Raw genomic sequence first — 21996 nt, 5'->3', positions numbered from 1 at the left:
TCCCGACGGGCGCTACCCGGGATCCGCGCTCTGCTGCCCAGGCCTCCGGGCCGCCATCGGCGATGGATTGGCTGGGCTGGCGGCGGGGCGAGGCGTTAAGGCCTCTCGCGGCCCAGGGACGCAGTGCGGTGCGGGAGGGCGGTGCTGGGGCCGGCCGCACGTGTCGCGGCGCGGAAGGAGGGGCGGGCGGCCCGGAGGCAGCGGTAGCTGCGCCCGGAGCCCCGAGACCGCGCGCGGAGCTGCTTGCGGCGCCTCAGCCGCGGCGCCGCGCTTCGCGGGACGGGCCCGGGCCGCGTCATTCCGCGCGGGAACGCGGTTGTGAGAGCGGGCGGGTGGCGCCGGGAAGCGGTGTGGCGGTGAGCGAGCAGCACGGCAGCGTTTAGAGGAGCTGGGCGTCCTTGGGTTGAACTCCGTCTCCGCCTTCCCTGTGCATCAGTATGTGAACGCGGTGCTTAGATGGCGCGAGTGCACGGGGCGCTGCCATCTTTCAGGCCTGAGGCCTGCGGTGCTCGTAGGGCAGCCGTGGTGCTCTTGCTTGTGTGGTGGTGGGGGGGAAAGAGGCGGTTGCACTGCAGCAGTTTAGGGTCGCTGAACGTGGCCGCCTCCAGGGTTTGGGTTCTTCAGCGTTCATCTGCGTTGCGTTTGGTACCTCAAAAAATCCTGCATTCCTTATTTTTTTTTTTTGTTTTGTTATTGTTGAAGGCACGTCAGAGGATTACAGGTGGAGAATGCGAAGCCAAGTAAAGGCTTAGAATAAGGAAATATGGCCTGAATGAAGTTGCCTCTGCCTTCTAAAGGCTTTGAAGTTTTGTCATGGCAGAAGCTGGGTCTTCAGGACTTAAAAGGCCTGGAACAAGTTTGTCACTTGGTAAAAATAAAAGGAAAAGAGGAACAACAAAAAAAGTGGAAGGTAAAGGAACACCATCTATACCTCCAGCATCCTCCTCTATTATTTCCCTTTTTAACAATGCTCCCCCTGCCAAAATTACCTGTTCCATGTGTGGGCAAGTGGTGCCGATGTACAGAATTAATGAGCACATGGATGAAACATGTCAGAGAAATCATGGCAAGACTGGTGTCAATGATTCAACACTCAGCTCTGTTAGGAATGGGAGCCCCCCAGCTGCAAATGTGAACAATAATTCCAGCTTGTACTTTTCAGAAAACCCCTTAAATCTAGAAACAAGTCCTTCCAAAAGCAGTTCATTGAAAACAGAAGCAAGTACAGCACAAGTAAGTCCTTATTTTAGCAATAGTAGTTCACTTTGTAGTGTCAACAGTGAACCACAGGCTGAAATAGTTAGAATAGTCTCTTTGGGAAGCTTGTCATCTAAACTGTCCAGAAGACGTATCCAGGGAGGAAAACAGATCACGTATAAAGAGATCAACTCTTCACCTCCAGCGGTTCACAGTATGTGCAAAAGTGCTGCAGCACAGAATAGTGATGATGAGATTTATGCTGGGAATAGTTCTCAGAAAGAAAATCAACTTGCTCAGACAGAGCACCAGGAACAAAATGTATCAAAGGAACCCAAATTACAAGAAATAAACAAATATAATGGAGAAGATCTTGTGGATATTGTTGAGGTATCATCACCAGCTGCTAACATTAACGGTCAAAGGTTACCTGTTGGTACAGGGAGCACCAAAACAGAAAGGTCTGAAGGTGTGATACATACTCCTGACAAATTCGAAACACATCCAGCTATTTCTACTTCAGCAGAGCTGCTCAGTAGTTTGGAAGTCAAGACTCAGCCTCATACTCAGCATATTCCTTCTTCCAAGAAGGAAGTGAACTCTGGTACACAAAATTGCTTTAGCAGAGGTGATAAACACGTACTTCCTGTGGAAGTTCATGAAGACTTTAAGAATGAGATTAATAATACTTTGTCAGAAACTGTGAAAGAGGTAGAATTTCAAAATTCCATTGGGGACATTTTAGACCAGATAAATGACATTTGCTCTTCTGGTCACCCATATTACCTCCAGAATTTTTTAGTGGTGCTGCGAGCAGTCTTGGAGAACGAAGATGATGTCAGACTGTTTGATGACCAAGATATGAACATTATAACCAAGTTCTGCAAGTTATCAGGTATGGTTTTTTACTGTTCTGTTTTTTAGAATCTTAAGTCAGCTTCCTGCTTCATTTAAACATGTTTCCAAGGAAGAAATCCCATAGCACAGAAAAAGAATATCAGTTAACACCAAGCTTTCAACGATTAATACATTACGAGAATTCTACAAAGTGGGGTTATGAAGAGGCCTGTGCTGGATACATAGACCTTGGAAAAAAAAATTTGAAGTGGCATTTGTGAACTTTGCTTCAGCACATTCACAGATATTTATTGTGCTTGGTGTGGATCCATGGTTACCTGTATGATTATTATCCAGTGTTTAGAATGCTAGTTATTAACAGTAATTTTCTTGTATGTAGCTTAGTACATAACTTTCCTTAGTTTCAGTAGGAGCCAGAATGTTGGCGTTTTAAGCCATCCATATTTACATAAGAAAGCAAACGTGGCAACCCTATATTCATAAGTTAACAGTAAAAGCATGGAAAAAGTGATGCAAGGTAAAACTAACCCTCCAAGTTCTCTGTATAACTTGTCTTAAACTGTAATTAAGAGTAGTTTCACCAGCACTTGTGCTTGCAAACTTTGAGCATCACAATAAGCTTATAACAACTTCCACAGGAAAAACTGTATTTGGAATTATTGCAGACATAACCATTTATATATTGTTTTAAGCCACTATAGCAGTATACAGCTTCCTGACAAAGAATTTTTAGGTACATGTTCATACAAGCTCAGTTTATGCATCTGAGCTGGATATGCAAAAGTGACAGTTGCATACATTCCTGCTGGTAAAAATATTCAGCAGCAGGCTGCACTTATTAATGTGCTCATTCAGTCTGGCTTAATTAGCAGGCTGTAAAGTTTAGCACACGTTTCCCTGTATGAAACTTACTTTGGTGTTTTTCCTCTCTGTAAATTATATTTTTTCTGTATTAGAGTACAACAATCTTTAGACTCTCCCCATTGCAAAGTGGAAAAAAACTGTTCTAGCCATTCGGAGTGCTTAGTCCCTTAATGTTTGTTTCTATGATTATTTAAGTTCCAACTGGTATTGTGGACTTATACCACAATGCATTACAAAAGAGACTAGCAAGGTCATGTCTTGTTATTAGCAATTGTGTGAAACTTTTCCAAGGCCAATAGAAGGCTTTCAGTAAATGTTTTCCTAATAACTTACATAGATATGGAGAATAATAGAATGAAGCTAGGTATATGACATCACAAGATTTTTTAATACAGGATACAGAATGACAAAAATGGAGAAGCATTGGCTTGAGCTTTTTTGGGAAGAAATGTAACTGTGATAAGTAATTCCTTAAAAAATTGAGTCAGTACATATCTGTTTCTTTAGGAGGTACTTAAAGTGGGGGGAACAACAACTTCAGAATCTAAAACTTCTTCCAAAGTTAAACAGCTTGAAAAGACCAGGTGAACATTAAGTTGCCCTAGTTGAAAAGTTAGCTGGCTCAAACCACCATAAGAGATGGTTGCTAAAAAGGTTAAGAAACTCCAGAGGAGGAAGCAAGGGCTCTGAACTCGCACAGGTATTTCTGCAGTGGTTACCTGATCACAATTAAGCTATTGCAGATTAAATTGTAATAATTACAATTACCCAATAACACCAAATATTTGAAAAATTAAAGAATACTACTAGTGTAAGATACTAATAAATTGTGATCTCATCTTGGTTACAATATTCTTATAACAGGACTGTGTTTGTCAGGGAGCAGCAAGAACAGACTGTTCTGCACAGGAAGACGGGGCAGGAACCAAAGGGGACAGCAGGACAGGCAGGGGCCACATCCTCATCTCACCTGCAGGGGTACAAGCTCACACTGCTCAAAGAAGAGGAGCAAAAGGAGTCCAGTACTGCATTTAGCTGTGCTCCAGTGGTGGCAGGTCTTCAGGCAAGTCCATAGTGACAAGGCAGGAGTCCACTGGCACACAGTGGCAGAGCTTAGAAAATAGCCCAGGCTACCAGCCTGAGCTTAAGTACAGCTCCCCAGCAAATAGGAGGCCGTGACAAAGCCTCACCCAGCATTTCCCAGCTGCACCTTGTCAGAGCTGACATTGAACACAGGCAGCCAAACCTGAGTGTTTGGATAGCATTGCAGAACCTATTGGTGCACTCAAGACTGTAAGAATATTACAGCAATTAACTTTCTCCAACTAAATGCATATACAGGGACATCTTGATAATGCCTTGTTTATGCTGTGATAGTTAAAACGGGAATATATAAAGAAAGAATGGAATGGAAGCAACAAAACTGTTGTTAGTGGCTCTCTGAGGCAAGCAGTAGATGTGTATTGTTTACATCCAAAGAAGATCTGGGAATAAGGTGACAGGTCATTAGTGGTTGTAGGCTTTGGCTACTTTGAGAACTACTTTGACAAGAGATGCTCAGGATACAACTTACTTATTTCCACACTCCCTTCTCTTTGTTAGTGCAGCACACCAGTGATAGAAGCTTGTTCTGTTAAAAAAAGGAAGTGCTTGGTTTCTCTTTCAGAAGTGTGATGTCAGTATACCCCTCTCACAAGAGTTCAGAATACAGAAAGAATTATTGTAGAGTGGTGCTGATTGATAAATCTATGTCTGCACTGACAGCTGGAGTCGCAAATAAAACAATCTCTCTTTGCAGGGTAGGAGAAACACAATGATCAGATAGCATTAGATCAATAGATAATGAATTCTAGACAAGTGATGGATGATTTTACCTTCAGGAAATCAGAATACTTCAAAAGCTCGGATAGATGAGTTACCTGTTCCACATTAGAAATTTCTACCTAGGCAAGTGTTGTCTTTCAGTTATCATAATACAAAAATCCTATGCGTTTTATACTATAAAGGTGCTTGAACATAGGTATTCTCCAGTATTTAATTATTTTCTGCTAAAATGTCTACCGTTCTCCAGTGAGTTTTCTCTAAAGCTTGTTATGAAACGAATGATGTTTTTAAAAGGATTGAATTTGAAGCAGTCCTTTCTTCCTGCCCAGTTTTCTCAGAAGTGGATGGCCTTTATGTTGGATGTAGGGCACTGCCAATCTTTTAAGTACTGGAAACAGTAAATCAAAATAGGGAAAAGCAGAGATGTCTCCATCAGGAGTGATCTGCAGTGCAGTGTCAGGCTTTGTATGCAAGCTGAGATCTGTCTGAACTCAGGTGTAATGGTCCGTGTTTAATGTCACTGCATGCTGCAGCTGTGGAACTGAGGTAAAAAACTGAACAAGAAAAAACAATGTAATGTTTTTCTGTTCGCTGATAATGTTTCAGCTTAGAGCAGTTTTGTCATTTCAGTGATACACCTGAACCTGTCTTAAGAAAAAAAAAAGCTAAATGCTCCACATTTTCAAAGGTAGTGTGCTGCAGACCAGCGTACTTAAGAAGCATTTAATTACTTGTGCCATGCTTTCTTATTCTATTTGTCATTACAATCTTTTTGACAGAAAGCCATACTTGCATGCCTTTACTGAATTGCAGCCCTAGTTTGGTGAGTTTATATGGGCTGAAGAAAGAATGTCCAGGTGTTCAGCCTTTTTCCTGAGTTGTAAGAAAGAAGTCATAACCCCACAGAGAAAATGACAAGCTTATGTGTCTGAATGTAATTCTGTCAGTGAATTGATCCTGGAAAAAATCTGTTAAAAAAAAAAAAAAGGCTGAAGAAGTATCTTCAAGGACAGGAGAATAATTAAATAAGCGTGTAAAAAAGTTAACTGCCATTTCTTAGATATATTTAGATCTGGGAATGTCTCAGTGTCTGTTTTTATTGATTTATTAATTCAGTTTCAGTTAAGGAGCAACAGACACAAAAAAGTAGAAGTTAATGAGGCATGAATACAGTATTCAAAAGGATGATGGATGTAGTAACAATAGCTTGGCTATTTTCAGCTAAGATTTAATGAGCTATTCTGTTGAATTTCAGCATTGTTAGTATTTTTAAAGTATTTTTAAAAGGTAGTTTAAGAGAGCATGTCCCTGATATCAAATTGATAGGATTTTTTTTTCTGTGTTTTCAGTAGATACATTAATAAAATTAAACATATTCTTCAAAAAATAAGAACCTGAATACTAAACAGGGAGGTATTCTGTGAGATAAGTGCTTTTGTTCCTCACCATCGAATAGATGGTTGTTGAATGAGTGGTAAAGAAATAAAAACCTAATTAACATCACAGTATGCAAAGTTTGAAAAATGAAGTTGTCTTTTCCTAGAAAACAAGTCATTTTTTAAAGGGAATGCATGTCCACGTACATTTTAGTGATGTTCGTTACCTACAAACTTATTGTAATAATTTTCTGCCTACAAAACTTAAAGGTTCTAATGAGCAATAATTACTTGAAAGGAAAGTTCTGTTGTTTACCAAGTCTGCTCGTAGAACATAAGCAGATTTAAAACGTGGTTTAGAGGATATCTGCACTGAAGTAATTTTTCTAGTTAAAGTAGTGAATATGCATAGTACTATATTTCAGAATTTAATTTTCTTTTTATCCTTCCCCATTTTAAATGAAATCTGCAGTTGGAGGGCAGAAGTTATATGTGAGACTTTTTCAACGCAAGCTGAACTGGTTAAAGGTGAACAAGATAGAGTATGGAGAGATAAGTGTGGATCTATCACCAATAATTGAAGAACTGGCTGAAGCCAGATTTCTGCAAACAGGTATGGCCAGCATTAATAAATTTTACAAATATTACAAATAAAATCTGCTGTTGTGTCATTTTAGATCTTGATGCATTACTGTGCCTTGAGAATTAGAGAATAAAGGTTTCAGGTAGACTTGTTACCTTAATGATAAAAGCAATTAGTGCAAATGGGGTAACAGGTAGAGGTAAATAAATCTCAGGGCTTTAAGTACAGCATTAGGCCTGACTTGCCCTCACCAGCCTTATCTCAGACCCTGACCTGCACAGCTTTTGCATGTTGGTCCAGGAGCTCTACTCGGCATCCTTCGTAACTGCCCTGAGGTATCCTGCAGGAATCTTGTCTCAGGCCTTACACACCCTGGCTGGTTAGACCTCTAACCAGTGCTGCAGCTGTTTGTTTCCAGTCTTGTCTCTTGTCTTATGTCTGGCTTGTCTCTCAGATTGCCCCTGGACCTGACTCATCATTCAGGCTTTTCAGTGGCTGCCAGTGGAATCTGCTGTCAGGACCTTTTCTCTGACCATTTATGGTGGAACTGCACCAGGGTTGGTGAGGACACTGCCAGTGCTGTGGTCACTCTTGACTCCTGGCTCATTCCCCCTTGCCCAGCAGCTCTGCTCTTGCTGCTCCCTGGCAGCACTTTTTTGGTTGTTTTTTTTTGCTTTGGGCAAAGTTTAATCATGAGGAAGACAAGTTTTTCTGAACAGCATTTTACTGTACCTTGGCAGAATTCCTTCATGTTTGATTTTGTTTTGAAGTTGCAGGGATATTTTTTCTGATTATTCCTTCACATTGGACCTATGAAGAGAATTAATTTCAAGCTGAACCAGCTAGCACCTGTAATAAATGTTTGAATAATCTTTAGACGTGAGTTTACTACTAGGTTATGTGAGTTGTTGCTTTAGTGTATATGTATAGCCCCTAATGATTATACGTGGCTCATTTTACTTTCAGAATCTGAACTGGAAGACCTGTGTGAAGGGTTGGATTTGCTTTCAGCCCCTGAGCTAAAAACATTGGCAAAGATCTTTCATTTGCCTAACACAAATGGTCAGAAACAGCAACTTGTGGGTGATTTTCTGAGTTTGGCTAAACAACGTTCAGTCTTCAGCAGGAGCCAGGCTGGTATTGGGACAGTGATTTTAAAAAGGTAACTCTTTGTAGTTAGATTTTGCAGGTGAATGTAAGTTGTGTTTCAAAAGACTCAATCCAGATGCCTTTGGAAGAGACAAACGCATTTAGTAAATTCATGAATAAAAAGGGCAGCAATAAATTTTGGTTCGCAGTGGATCAAACATAAGGGGAAATGTTTGGCTTTTTTTTTAACTATGTCATGTTTTTCAGCTGTGGGCATGGTTATCGCCAAAGTTATTCAGCGATACAGAGAAACATCTAGGATGAAACAGGGAAAGTTGTTGACTGATAAAGCAACTGATGTTTGTTTGCTGGGTGAGCTCTTTTAGTAGAATTAGAAGGGAGCAGTAACGATCACTGTGCTTGAGCTTGTACATCAGCATAAAGCCTCTTTTTCAGCAGTATTTTTAAAGCAAAAAGCTTGTTTACTTGACAAAGTGTTCTTTCTGTCATGTGAATTTTTTCACTGTGGCTGTCACAGCTGTGTTTATCAGATGCCCTTGACTTCCAGGTCTTCTGGGGTGCAGATTTCAGGTTTAAGATGTCATTCTGCCCTAATAGGAGTGATTACAGCATTACCATTCTTGATATTTGGAGTTGGATCTGTAGCTAGAACATCCACAAAAAGTCCAGGAATGTGAAGTGAATTGCCAGCGTACTAGTGCTAGAGTACAAGTCCGTTCTTGACTTACACAGTTGCCTCTCTTAGTACCTACCAAAAAGTAGCAGAATAATAGTGCATATAAACAAAGTTTGCTTCTCTAGCAGTTAGCTTGTCCGGTAGGCTGGAGAACTGGGGTCTGAACTGAGGAACTGTGAAATGCTTTCTTTACAAAATGCAGGTTGGGTAGGAAGCTGACAGATACAGTATGTGCTGCATTTGCTTCAGTAACATCATTTATCTTTCCTGTGGTGTTCTTTTTCAAATGAGAGAGATGTAAAGCTTTGTCAAGTTTTGCATAACTATGTTTATTGGACAGATATTCCCACCCTGAAGCCTATCATGCGATTCCCCACAAAATTCGTTATATTCAGAGGGGCCTAGTATTGGAAGGCAAACATTAAAATCATCCCTCCATTAAAAATTACTGTTGCATGAGTCAGCAAGGTCTTCTTATGCCAAAAGAGAGGGCTAATGCTTTAGGAATGAGATGTTCTTTGCTGTAGCAGACAGCTGAAATACTAGTTACGCACTGAGATCAGCGAAGATCCTGTTTTAAATCCCTACTGTCCTGTAGAAGAGTAACAGAAATGTTCTCTTGTATGAAAAGGCTGGATGAAGATGTGCTAATGGAGATACCCTAAAATAAGGAATCTCAAATTGTGGTCCGTAAACATCGCCCTAACAGCAAACTGCACGTTGTTGGTACTACCTGGCATAGCAATAAGAGTGGCTGCACCCAAAGAACAGATAGTTCCAATTTTATTGAGCCTGAATTTTGGCCCTTAAACTTTTATTACTTAAGATGCATTTCTTCAGCTTTTCACTAGAGGTTACATATACTAAATACTTTCTCAAGCTGCTGCTGTCAAGGAAAATCAAGTTTACGCATTAACTGGCTCAAAACCAATATTGCTCTTATACTTCATTCAGTATATTTGAATTTTTGTAAGTGATGGTAAAAACCAATTTGCTGTGATGATTTTAATTGTCCTTCCAGGGTGAAGGACCTGGCTGGAAAATCTGTCAGGGTCTGTAAAGGCCCTCGAGATGTCTTTTCTCGAATTCTGCTGCTATTTTCACTGTCTGAGTCAATGGAGGATGAAGAAGCTGGTAGCGCTGGTCAAGGACAGCTCTTCACAGTCCTTATGGTAAACATGGGGCGTATGGTATTCCCCAGTTACACTGTAAATAGGAAAACACAGGTCTTCCAGGACAGAGAAGATCTTATCAGGTAGGGGGAGCTTTGGAAGTTTGGAAAACTGTTTATTTCTAGAAAAGCTTTACTGCAGTACTTCTGTAGGCAAATAAAGATTCGTCATGCAGAACCCCAGATATAAATATGTAGAAGTGCATTTCTGCAATTATTTTAAATGCAGTTTTGTACCCAGATGGGACTCATAATTCGCAGAGGCTTACCTTTTGAACCAAAATAGCCTATGTATTTGCTTTGTGATCATCTGCTGATGAAAGTTGTTTCTTCATTTGTTGTGATGATTATTAGAATAGACCAAACAAAAATAATACATTCTCTAGTTTATAAGTAATTTGAAACATGATGTACGTGGCTGTTGTAAACCCTACTGATCCTATGAGACTAAGAATACTGGCTGCATGGTTCATTGTCTTTGGAGACTGAAAGGGTGTTTTTAAAAGATACTGTATGGAGGAATTGATTTCTTCTTTTAGCTATAAATTTTTTTTTGAGCCTATTACAGTTACTATGTTTTTTTCCTTTAGGTATGCAACTGCTGCTCATCTGTCAAATGATATAGCCACTGCAATGGTAAATGGGAACTGGGAAGAAGCTAATCATCTGTATATGTGCGCGAAAGAAACCTGGAACAAGCTGAAAAATCACCCTTCTTTGAGGTACTAAGTTGGAAACTAGTGTTCATGTGAAACTCTTAAGTGTATTTTCTTACTTTTGGTACTTTTGAGAGAGGCTCATAGACTTGTGATATTATTTAAGCCTGATAAATTTAGAAGCTTTAATGTTCTTGAAAGCTTTGAACTTCCTGGTTGTTTAGCTTTTAAGTGATGGTATGAAAAGGCTTTCTTCATAAAGCCTTGGGAATGAATTGGTAAGCATGGATAAAGCACTAAAGCATTTCTGTTCTATGTGCCAGTGCAGGAGAACAAGAGCCTTATTTTTCCCTTGTTATGGTTTCTTTTTTGGCTTTTAGACAAATAGAATAGAATAGCAATAATCAGAATTTAAAATACACTGTGAATAAAAGGATGTTGCAAATGATACGGAAAAATATACTGGGTTATTCATCTCTTCAGGCTTCCAGGTGGGTGTCATTCAGGAAATGTTACTAAAGATCTGAGAACTGAAATAATGTGTATTGTTTTTAAATGTTCTTCATCAGTTTTTCTGTCAATTATTTTGTTTTCTGGTTTAATGATACACTAAAAGTATGTTTTACTTTTAGTATGATACACTTTGGCATTATGTTCATTTTCATGGCAACTGATTAAAAATAATATTCATAGAAGGTCAGTTGGAGGCCTGTTCCATTTCACACTAAAGACATTGGAAAACCTTATTTTGATTTCAGTAAAACATTCAAAAGACTGTCTTGAAATGTAGAGGTGCCACCTCAAAAGATGTTAGTCTTCATTTTTTAGCAGAAAACTCCTGTTCTAGCCTTTTTCTTTTGTTCAGCTGTGTTTCTGAGGTTAGCCATCTGACTTACGAGAAAAGTTGGCACTAACAGAACACGGTGTAATAGGTTATTGTTTGATGTAGAACTTACTGATAATTCCACTGCTGTTGAAACCAAAATAAGCTGAGCAAATGCAGCTTGCACCTGCTACCTTAGCTAAACTATTTTCTTACCTTTGGGTTCTTGACATGGGAGCTGCGATACTCGTTGCAGTTCAATTGTAGTATATAAGGCATTTAATTCTTGTAAATCCTTTAGGTATAAGCATTCTTAGTAAGAGAATTTTAAGAGTTTAAATTGACATCATTAAATTGATCTGAGCTGCTCTTACCTTTCAGCTATCACAGAGTTTTACCTGAGTACTTGAGACATTTCACAGTTGGCTGGGTGTATACAAGAATCCTTTCTCAAGGTGTTGAAATTTTGCAGAGACTTCATATGTATAAGGTAAAGTGGTGAAGTGAATAGGAATATGTGTTTAATGTAGCATGGTTCAGCTGTTTATATTGATGATGTACCAGCTACTAGGAATAAAAAATAACTGTTACACCTGAAACCAGGACTTGTTGCCCCTGCAAAGGCAACAATTAATATTCAGGTCTTTTTCATATGCAGTAAGAAATAGGGGAAAGGACAAAAAGATTGTCTTTTTGGCAGCTAACCTTTACATTTACATAATCTAGAGTTTTTAAGATATATCCATGCACCTGAATACAGTGAGTGCTGAAGTAAAAATGGGGTTTGAATTGTGCAGAGATAAAGTTTTACAGTATCCAGTAATTAGAAGGGAGAGTGGCAAGCTAATTATGTAATGACACTGCAACTTGGTTTTCTGACTCCGTTAATAAAGATACAGTCTTGTCGCTGCAGGAAGTGGTGGAGGAGCTGCGGTCTCTTCTGTCTCAGGATGTGTATTGCACTGACAGCAGAGGGCGGTGGTGGGATCGCCTAGCTCTGAATTTACATCAGCACTTGAAGAACACTAAGAAGGTACCTTCCCAACTGCATGCTGTAAAGCTGGAGACACTGCAGTCATTGTCTGAAACAGTTCTAAAAATACTTTGTATGAGAAGAACAGAAGGGTGGGCTCTCCTAAAAATGCAGGTACTGGTAGGAATTCCAAGGTCAGGCAACCAGTTTCTCCTAAGAAGTTGAATATTGAGTTTACCTTCATCCTTGATTGGCCTGCACAGAAGTATGCTAGGGAACTATTAAAATGCTTGTATTTTGCTTTGCATTTTAATTCTGTACGTCTGTTAAGCGGAAATAATACCATAAGCTGTCAAGTGTCTGCAGTTGCCTCTTCTGCATCTTATACCCCCATGTCAAGTTTTTTTCCAATTTTGGAATTAGAAGTTGTACAAAGGAAGGGCTCATTCCTTATTTACAAACTGGGACAAAGTGCTTTCCTCAAGTCACAGAGAGTACGTCAGAACCATGATTTGAATTAATTTTTGGAGTCCATATTTAACCCCAGATTTTCTTCAGTGCAGTAGTGTATTGGTCTAAAATTTGTTTGGTATGTACATACCCAACTGATCTGGTCCTTCTGATTCCATATTATGTGCTGTTAGGGAACTGGCTTAAAAATATTAAACTAATTTACCTTAGAACCTTACTGTACCAGTGCAAATGTGAATCCAGAAGCCTGCTATTGCAAAATGTTAGTTAGAAATTCCTACATAAAAAAGTCTTATATGCTGGTTCTTACATTCACATTTTTGTGCTTCTTAAATCAGTTTTGTCTTTCGGGCTTAGTAAGGACAGATAGATGTGCATAGGTCTTTCTAAATAATTGCTTGTTACGTTGCTCTTTGCTAGGCCATTGACTGCATCAGAAATGGCCTGGCAGACCCGTTTGTACGTACTGGGCATCGGCTGTCTCTCTACCAGCGGGGCCTAAGAATCAGAGACTCACCAAGCTGCAAGCAGTTCAGATGCCTGCTCCATGATCTGCCAGCCATACCCGTGCAGGATGTGACACACGTAAGTGCAGTTGCTGGTAGTTTCTAAGAAATAACAATTCATGAGGTCTTTTTTTCTCCTGACAGTAAAAAATTATCTGAGAGACTGTTGTTAACGTGCTGTGTACCAGTCTCTGACTTATTTGTGCTGCAGGAAAATGAATACAAATGTGTTTCTAAAACAAAAGCCTCTTGTAAACAGATAGTTGTATTTCATTAATAAATGGTCAGCTTCTTAGCTGGAGTTAGTCAGCTGTACAGTGATGTAATTTGCGTTGCTTTACTGAATATGTGTTATGAATCTGATCAGCTCTAAACTCTACTAATTTACCAGTAACACTCAGAACCTTTCTGTATGAACAGTCTGATCAAATCACTGCCTATGGTGTCTTCAGGCCAAGGGTTTTGTGTGTTTTAGAAAAAGTAATAGTAACCTGAGCATGTTGTCATCATGAGTGTAATGGCTCAAAAAATGCAAAGTTCTCTAGTAGCCTTTGGGAGTTGTGCACTCTAAATATATACGATGCAAATACACAAAATTATGCACTTGCATCCTATTGGAATGGGGGTTTTTGAACTCATTCTTTTCCCTCCTGTTGCAAAGATAATTGTCTCTGGGCAAAGTCAGAGCAGAGCCTCACTGTCTTGGCCTTGTCATCACATATCTCCCTATAGCCCTTTTTTTTCGCAGTCCAGCATGAGTCTCCTCCTTCATCTGTGTTGTTCTTTCCTGGTCCTACATACCACAATACTATATTTCCATCTGCTCACCATTTTTGCTACACTTTTTTTCCTGAAATATTTGCCAGTTTCTAACCACTAAACAACGATTTCAAAGGACTGGCAGGTTGAATTTTGTTCAGTTGACAGTTGGAAACAAGTCTAGTTCTGATTTTAAGAAAACTGAAAAGGAGGAGAGTGTTTTAGGAGGGATTCAACTACCTAGGCCAAAGCTTTTTAAATGTGATGCTGGAAAGTAACTAGCTCTTTTAACATGTTCAGGTTACAATCAAAGGAAAGATGTGCCCTCAGACGGGAATGGGAAAATCTGTATTTCTAATGGAGGATATCGATGACGAAGAAGGAGGCAAAGACATCAGTGTATCCACAGTCATGTGTTCAGTTGAGGAGTTGGCATTAACTCATTACAGGCAGAATGGTTATGATCAGGGTAAGAGTAACTTTTTTGTTTGTTTTTCCAGAGAAATAAGTGTGGCAGTACAGTGCAATTTACGAAGCAATTCAGTTAATAGACCAGTTCTAGCTGATTCCATTGGACTAGTTTTTAATCTGATTCTGTTCTAATACGTATTTTCAACCTAACCTGCTTTCTGGTCTTTACTTGCTGCCTTCATGTACCTAAGGTGGTTTTGAAATGTTTCAAAAAAAAGAAAAGCCCCAGTGTTTCTTCTGTATCTCCATAGAAAAGCACTCACTTTGCCTTTCTTATCAGTGAACAGCTATTTTATTTGTTAGGGTAGCAATGTCATTTAAGGAGTGTCATTAAGGAAAGGTACACCATAGCAAGACACTTACTTAGCAACTTCGTTTGAAAAGGCATGGTTTTTAGCTTTATAAGTAGTTGTTCATGTATTTTTGTATCTGTATATCAAAATATATATGTTTTTTCGTCCAATATATACATATATATATTTTAATATGTATAAAATGTAGATTTTTACACATATATATTGTTTATGTACGTAGTTGTTCATATATTTCATATATATATAGCTCCTATATATGTTCATATATAGGAGATGTGAAAAACTGAACATATAAGTCTGTTGTTGTATAGGAAAAAGCAAAATACAAAAAGGTAGTCAGGTTATTTTTATTTTTTTTAGAGAAAATTTGTGGTTTTAGATGAAATATTTTAGTGTGATTTTTGTATGACTGATAGGTTCCCAAATACTGTTGCAGGAAAAGTGGCCATATCAGAAAAGGATAAATGGGAAGGTGACAGTATTTAGACTTTGGGAGAATTGTCCTGAAGTCCCCACTCGATGCCTCACTCCCACCCACTCACCATCAGTCATCCAGGCTCAGTGGCTCAGTACACATTTGGAGCACACAGTGGCCCCATGTGATTTAGTGGTAGGCCTACGGGAATGGCATGCCTGTTCCAGCACTGTGCACATTAACCACACACATGTGCATGCACCCTCTCCCCCCATACTATATATTCTATATAGTATAATAACAAACATGTAGCATATATTGTATTATCTATGTGTAACAGTACATATAAATCATATATTATATTAAACATACGTCACAGAGTGGTTGAGGTTAGCAGGGAGCTCTGGAGGTCACACTGTCCCACCCCCTGCTTGAGCAAGGGCACCCAGAGCCAGTTGCTGAGGGCTGTGTGCAGCTTTTGAGGATCTCCACAACCTCCTTGGAGTGTGTCTGTGTGTATATAAGCACACACACACAGAGACTGTATATGGTATATATACACGTGTGTGTGTGTGTGTGTATATGTATACACATATATGTCTATAAATGTCTATATATGGCTATATGTGTGTATATATATACATACATGTTTATACCAACATACTTATATATGTACATTCACATACATGTTAAATGTTTTAAGTAATATTACAAATAATCTACTATAATATATAATTATATATATATACACAATAAATATAACACAATAATATATATAATAATATATAGGTAATATGCAAGATGTATTTTTATGTTATAAATGTGTTCTGGTTTTGCTATATATCATTACTAATACATAATTGTAGTATATGGTAATATAGAACATATGTAATCTAATCTGTAACACATAATACATGACGTGAGATACAGAATCATAAAATCATAGAATAGTTAGGGTTGGAAAGGACCTTAAGATCATCTAGTTCCAACCCCCCTGCCGTGGGCAGGGACACCTTATGCCAAATCATATCACCCAAGGCCTCGTCCAGCCTGGCCTTGAACACTGCCAGGGACGGAGCATTCACAACCTCCCTGGGCAACCCATTCCAGTGCCTCACCACCCTAACAGGAAAGAATTTCCTTCTTATATCCAACCTAAACTTCCCTTGTTTAACTTTTAACCCGTTATCCCTTGTCCTATCACTACAGTCTCTAATGAAGAGTCCCTCTCCAGCATCCCTATAGCCCCCCTTCAGATACTGGAAGGCTGCTATGAGGTCTCCACGCAGCCTTCTCTTCTCCAGGCTGAACAGCTCCAACTTTCTCAGCCTCTCTTCATATGGGAGGTGCTCCAGTCCCCTGACCATCCTCGTGGCCCTTCTCTGGACTTGTTCCAACAGTTCCATGTCCTTTTTATGCTGCGGACACCAGAACTGCACACAATACTCCAGGTGAGGTCTCACAAGAGCAGAGCAGAGGGGCAGGATCACCTCCTTTGACCTGCTGGTTACACTCCTTTTGATGCAGCCCAGGATACAGTTGGCTTTCTGGGCTGCAAGCGCACACTGAAGCCAGCTCATGTTCATTTTCTCATCAACCAGCACCCCCAAGTCTTTCTCTGCAGGGCTGCTCTGAATCTCTTCTCTGCCCAACCTGTAGCTGTGCCTGGGATTGCTCCGACCCAGGTGTAGGACCGTGCACTTGGCATGGTTAAACTTCATGAGGTTGGCATCAGCCCAAGGTCCCTCTGGATGGCATTCCTTCCCTCCAGCCTATCAACCGAACCACACAGCTTGGGGTCATTGGCAAACTTGCTGAGGGCACACTCAATCCCACTGTCCATGTCAGCGACAAAGATGCTGAACAAGACAGGTCCCAACACTGATCCCTGAGGGACACCACTTGTTACTGGTCTCCAGCTGGACATTGAGCCAACAGTGTCGGGCCCCTCTGCCCTCTAGGGCTGTTTCCCATGGAACCTTCCGAAGCAGGTTCCTGAAGAGGCCAAAGTCTGCTCTTTTGAAGTCCAGGGCAGTGAGCTTGCTGCACGCTCTTCTCACTGTCCTGAGGATCTCAAATTCGAGCATCTCGTGATTGCTGCATCCAAGGCTGCCCTGGAGCGTCACATTTCCAACAAGCCCTTCCCTGTTGGTGAGCACGAGGTCAAGCATGGCACCTCTCCTTGTCGGCTCCTCTATTACTTGCAGAAGGAAGTTGTCTTCTACACAATTGAGGAACCTCCTGGATTGCTTGTGCCGGGCCGTACCGTCCTTCCAACGGATGTCAGGGTGGTTGAAGTCACCCATGAGAACAAGGGTCTGCGAGTGTGAGGCTTTACCTATTTGTCTATGGAGTGCTTCATCTGCAGGTTCTCCTTGATCAGGCAGTCTGTAACAGATCCCCACAGTAATGTCCCCCATAGCTATATTCCCTTTAACCCTGACCCACAAACTCTCTGTGGACTGCTCACCTGTCCCCAGACAGAGTTGCATACTCTCCAGCCGGTCCCTAACATAAAGGGCAACTCCCCCTGCCCGCCTGCCAGGCCTGTCCTTCCTAAAGAGCCTGTAACCTTCCATTCCAACACTCCAGTCATAGGAGCCATCCCACCATGTTTCTGCGATGTCTATTATATCATACCCCCGTAGACGTGCCCACATCTCTAATTCCTCTTGTTTGTTCCAATATAATGTGTATTAACTAATTTACATATGTATGTATAAAAATATGTATATATACATGTATAAATTAGTTAATATATTGGTTATAGATTATTTTTCTATATTTATGTATATATTATATATACATTTATGTACATATGTATTATAATGTATATATACACATGTACATATATGTTATTATATAATAAATATTCCATATACATATGTATATATGCAAATGTATTTAATTTATATATGTGTTTCTATATACACACTTGTGTATATCTACACACACCTATATATATGCGACATAGAATCGCAGAATAGTTAGGGTTGGAAAGGACCTTAAGATCATCTAGTTCCAACCCCCCCTGCCATGGACAGGGACACCACACACTAAACTATATACATAGTTTATATACATATACACACGTAAGTATATTAAGAAAAATAGTTAATACACATTATATGCATGTATATATATGTCTATTTATGTATATAATTAACTAATTTTTATATGTGTGTATATGTATACATATACATGTATATGTGGCTATATACATGTATACATATGTACAGATACCTATGTATGTTCATGTACATACACACGGATGTACATATACATATGTGAATTACATTTATATATGTATGTATATACATGTATATATATATAGGTGTGTATATCTATACACATATATAAATTAGTTAATTGTATACATTTTAAAAAATGGGCTGATTGATATACAGACAATTTACTAAGTAACAGGGATAAAAACAGATGGTGCAGAAGCTGTCACTCACCACCAGCAGAGCAGTGCTCAGCCAGTGTTACTGAAGTGCTTATAAATAAATATTTGTATTACACGTACAATACACACAGGTAAGCATATATATGTGTAAGTACACATACAGGAATACATGTATTATATATGTAGGTTTATTAGAAAATGTTTTTATGTATACAACCAGTTTTTTACTAATGTATTGCATTTTTAGTACACTGGCTGGGCATTGGTCTCCTGGCAGTGAGTGAGTGCTTTTTGCAGCACATACATGTATAGATGTATGTACAGCTCCATGTATGTATGCATGCATTTGTTTATGTATAGAAGAGATTCATATAAACATTTTGTTACTAATATATTACTTTTTAGTGTAAATGTTTTAAATTGTGTATTAAAAATTGTTAAACTGTAGTTGTGACAGGGCACAGTAATTTCATCCTGTCAGGGAAGGCCACTAGCCTGGAAATATAAAGCATTAGCAAATTGTGGAGTAATAAAGTGCATTTGGAACTTGATGCTGTAACATTAGGATGTATCGACTTCAGGTGTGTGTACAGCTGAGCTTGGTATGTTTGTGTTTGGATCATGAGGATTTAGTACCTCTTTCTGTGAGACTGCTGTAGAAATTAATGTTTCCGTTGTTATTAAATTTTGTCCTTTAGGTATTCATGGAGAAGGCTCAACGTTTATCACACTCTATGGTATTCTAATGTGGGATATCATTTTCATGGATGGCATACCCGATGTTTTCAGAAATTCCTATCAGGTTTGTAAAGCTTTCTTTAGAGAATTTCTTTACCCATTGCTAAAGACTGAAACCATGTGGAAATTGTATTTGGGCTTAGATTAACATTTTATTCTGAAGGTCTTTGCAGGCAGATCTTCGTGTTTGCTTGGTTTTATTATTTGTTATATTGGGCTTGTTGCTGAAGGGCTCCTTGGGAACTAATTGCTCTGTGGGTCTAGATTGACTGTCAGGGTGGGATGCATCTGGCTAAATGCCTGTGTCCTGTATCTGAAGTCCCCAGGCAGAGCTTCCAGTAGAAGAATACTGCTGTACCTGAGCGTTGCTCAGCTCATTTGAAGATGATGTATTTCATTAAAAAAAAAAACAAAACAAAAACATACCTATCTTCTCAGGAGCCTCTGAAGGGAATTCCCATTTCTGAGCTCAGGTTTGTTTGCATCCCTCCTGCACCACCCCAACACCTTCATGCTTTTGGGGTCTTCCCTCCTTTTTTGTCAATGACCCAAGCAAGCAAACAGCACTGCACTCACCCCAGCAGCTCCCTGTCGTGTACCCTCAGGTTCATGATTCCAAAAGCCGCAAAAGACTTGCGGCTTTTAACTAAAAACCAGCAGCGCACGGGGCTAGGATGTGGCCAGCGTTTGTTGCAGGGGCACTGGATGGTAAAATAAGTGCAAATGTTTTCCCGTTTAATAAAGGTTTATGTGGTGGCCATGTTGACGTTAAATTGAGTCAGTGGTTGTTAGAGTGAATTTTTCGTAGTTAAGGAAACTACGAAGTAGGGCATTGTCATTCTTGGAGTCACTGCTTCGCTGGCAGCTCCTCAGAGATGTGCTCACCTTTTTATACAGACTTTCCCCCTGGATTTATACACTGACAGCTTCTACGAGAACAGGAGGGATGTCATTGAGGCCAGCCTTCATCAGCTGCAGACAGCTTCCTCAGAGACACTGGCAAAGCTGATTGCTGACGTCTGGACGGCACAGGAGGGAAAAGCAGCAGCACTGGTTAGCTGGGGGCGTTTTAGTTCCCTCCAGCAAGTTCAGGTGAGGAACTGTGGTCCAGAATGGGCACTCATTTGATTGGGCTTGCTGTTAATTCACAGTTTATAGCAAGGCACTGAGCCATGACTGATGGGGAAAGGGAGGACTTGCTTGGGGATGTAAGCACAATACTGTGACTTTTCTGATATGTCAGTCACTTTTCCTGCAACAGTAGCTGGGAACAGAGGAGGGAAGTTGCTGTAGATAAGATCTACTTAAGCCTCTTGTCACACAAGACTAAACAAAAAGCTGAGATGGGCCCTAGAATGTTCTTGAGAGTGTCGGGAAGTGGCTGTACAGGAAAGTAAAGTTAAAAGTAAGGCAGCTTCCAGCACTTCTCTTACAGAGCCTGGTCTCCTGCCTCGGGGGAAGGTTTCTGAGCGGTGTTTTCCGGCGACTGTGCAGGGATCTGCGGCACTGCCGCGCGGGGCTGCCTGACTTGGTCGTGTGGAGCACTCACACCCAGCACTTCAAGGTATGGCAGATGAGCTGAGCACCGTGTCCGTGATCTTACCTCAGGTGTAAAACCTGGACCCATACAAACTGTATTATCCTGTTGTGGTGGAGTTGAACCTGCTGCTCATCTGCCCAGTAGCTGTGGCACACAGTGAGTGGTTGTTTATCTGCCATGTCATCACATTTTGCTGTAACTTTAATGGGCCTAATGAGAAACAACACGAGGTGGCAAGGTATTGTTGTAGAATAAGTCTAATTAAAATTGCTGAAAGCAGCTGTACCCATCAGTTGTAGATGTTCTGGGTGCTGTTAACAAGGGGTACTCATGCCTCCACTTACATAGAATCTTGAACATATGAGACTACAACTGTGTCTCTGCCACAGAAATTGAGCAAACAGTCATGGATTGTGTCTGGCCTGGTAGTGGAACAGGTACCAGAAGACTACTGTGCATCTCAGCTGCTGGAGCAACTTGTCATGGATCTATAAGCCAGAGCTGAGTAGCTGGAATTAGTTCTCTAGAACATCTATGTTGCTTGTCAGTACCAGCTGGAACAGGTGAGGTTGCAGAGGATAAGTTTTTGAACATGTGGTATCTGTCTTCATTCACTAGTGCCTTTGCCTTTGTTTTGGCAGATATTTACCATATAAATTCCATTCTTACAGTTAAACTTTGGAACATGGGTTAATAGTTAGTTTAGCCCTCACGAGGATTTCTGTTGTGCCAAATCTATATTATTTTTGTTGCAAATAACAGCCATAAAAGAATACTTACATAAGCCTGCAGGAGCTAACGATCTTTTAGTTCCTCCACAGGCACACTACTAACCAATCATCCACATTCCTTTGTAGCTGGTGGAAGTGAAGGGGCCCAATGACCGCCTGTCCCACAAGCAGATAATATGGCTGAGTGAACTGAAGAAGCTGGGTGCGACAGTAGAAGTGTGTCATGTGCAAGCCACTGGAGGCAAGAGTAAACGCCTTGGGTAGTAACAGAGCTCTGGAGCACTTGGGTAACTTGGGTGATTTTAAAGGAACTGGCATCACACACACACCACTGGCTGCTGCTTATTAAAAGTAGTTTCTTCTGAAAATCTGGTTTCTTGCAACATTCCTGTAGTTGGGTTTAGTACAACACATTCTAGAAATGGCAAAGACTGTCAGTGTGACTTACTGTATGTATTACCACTTATGTCACTGTGGTCAGAGGAACAAAGCCTTTCTCTTCTGTTCAGTATTAAGAACTAACTTTGTAAC

General features: G+C 40.2%; 1 protein-coding gene across 1 annotated transcript; it reads left to right on the top strand.

Annotated features, from left to right (window-relative positions):
- Window positions 1-202: 202 nt before the first annotated feature.
- FAN1 (FANCD2 and FANCI associated nuclease 1) lies at window positions 203-21833 on the top strand. Its single transcript, XM_062626674.1, has 14 exons — window positions 203-427; window positions 703-2092; window positions 6592-6732; window positions 7669-7864; window positions 9510-9743; window positions 10250-10381; window positions 11520-11628; window positions 12052-12171; window positions 13003-13167; window positions 14148-14316; window positions 19155-19258; window positions 20092-20286; window positions 20630-20758; window positions 21592-21833. Exons 2-14 carry the CDS (start codon window positions 814-816, stop codon window positions 21727-21729), a joined length of 3111 nt encoding a protein of 1036 aa, XP_062482658.1. The 5' UTR covers window positions 203-427; window positions 703-813; the 3' UTR covers window positions 21730-21833.
- Window positions 21834-21996: the final 163 nt, after the last annotated feature.

This window comes from Pezoporus occidentalis, unplaced genomic scaffold (assembly GCF_034315485.1).
Source record: "Pezoporus occidentalis ecotype Australia unplaced genomic scaffold, CSIRO_AGI_Poc_V1 ctg11, whole genome shotgun sequence".
Classification (NCBI taxonomy): domain Eukaryota; kingdom Metazoa; phylum Chordata; class Aves; order Psittaciformes; family Psittacidae; genus Pezoporus; species Pezoporus occidentalis.
The sequence above is the reverse complement of the archived record's forward strand: the minus strand, read 5'-3'. Positions and strand labels throughout refer to the sequence as shown.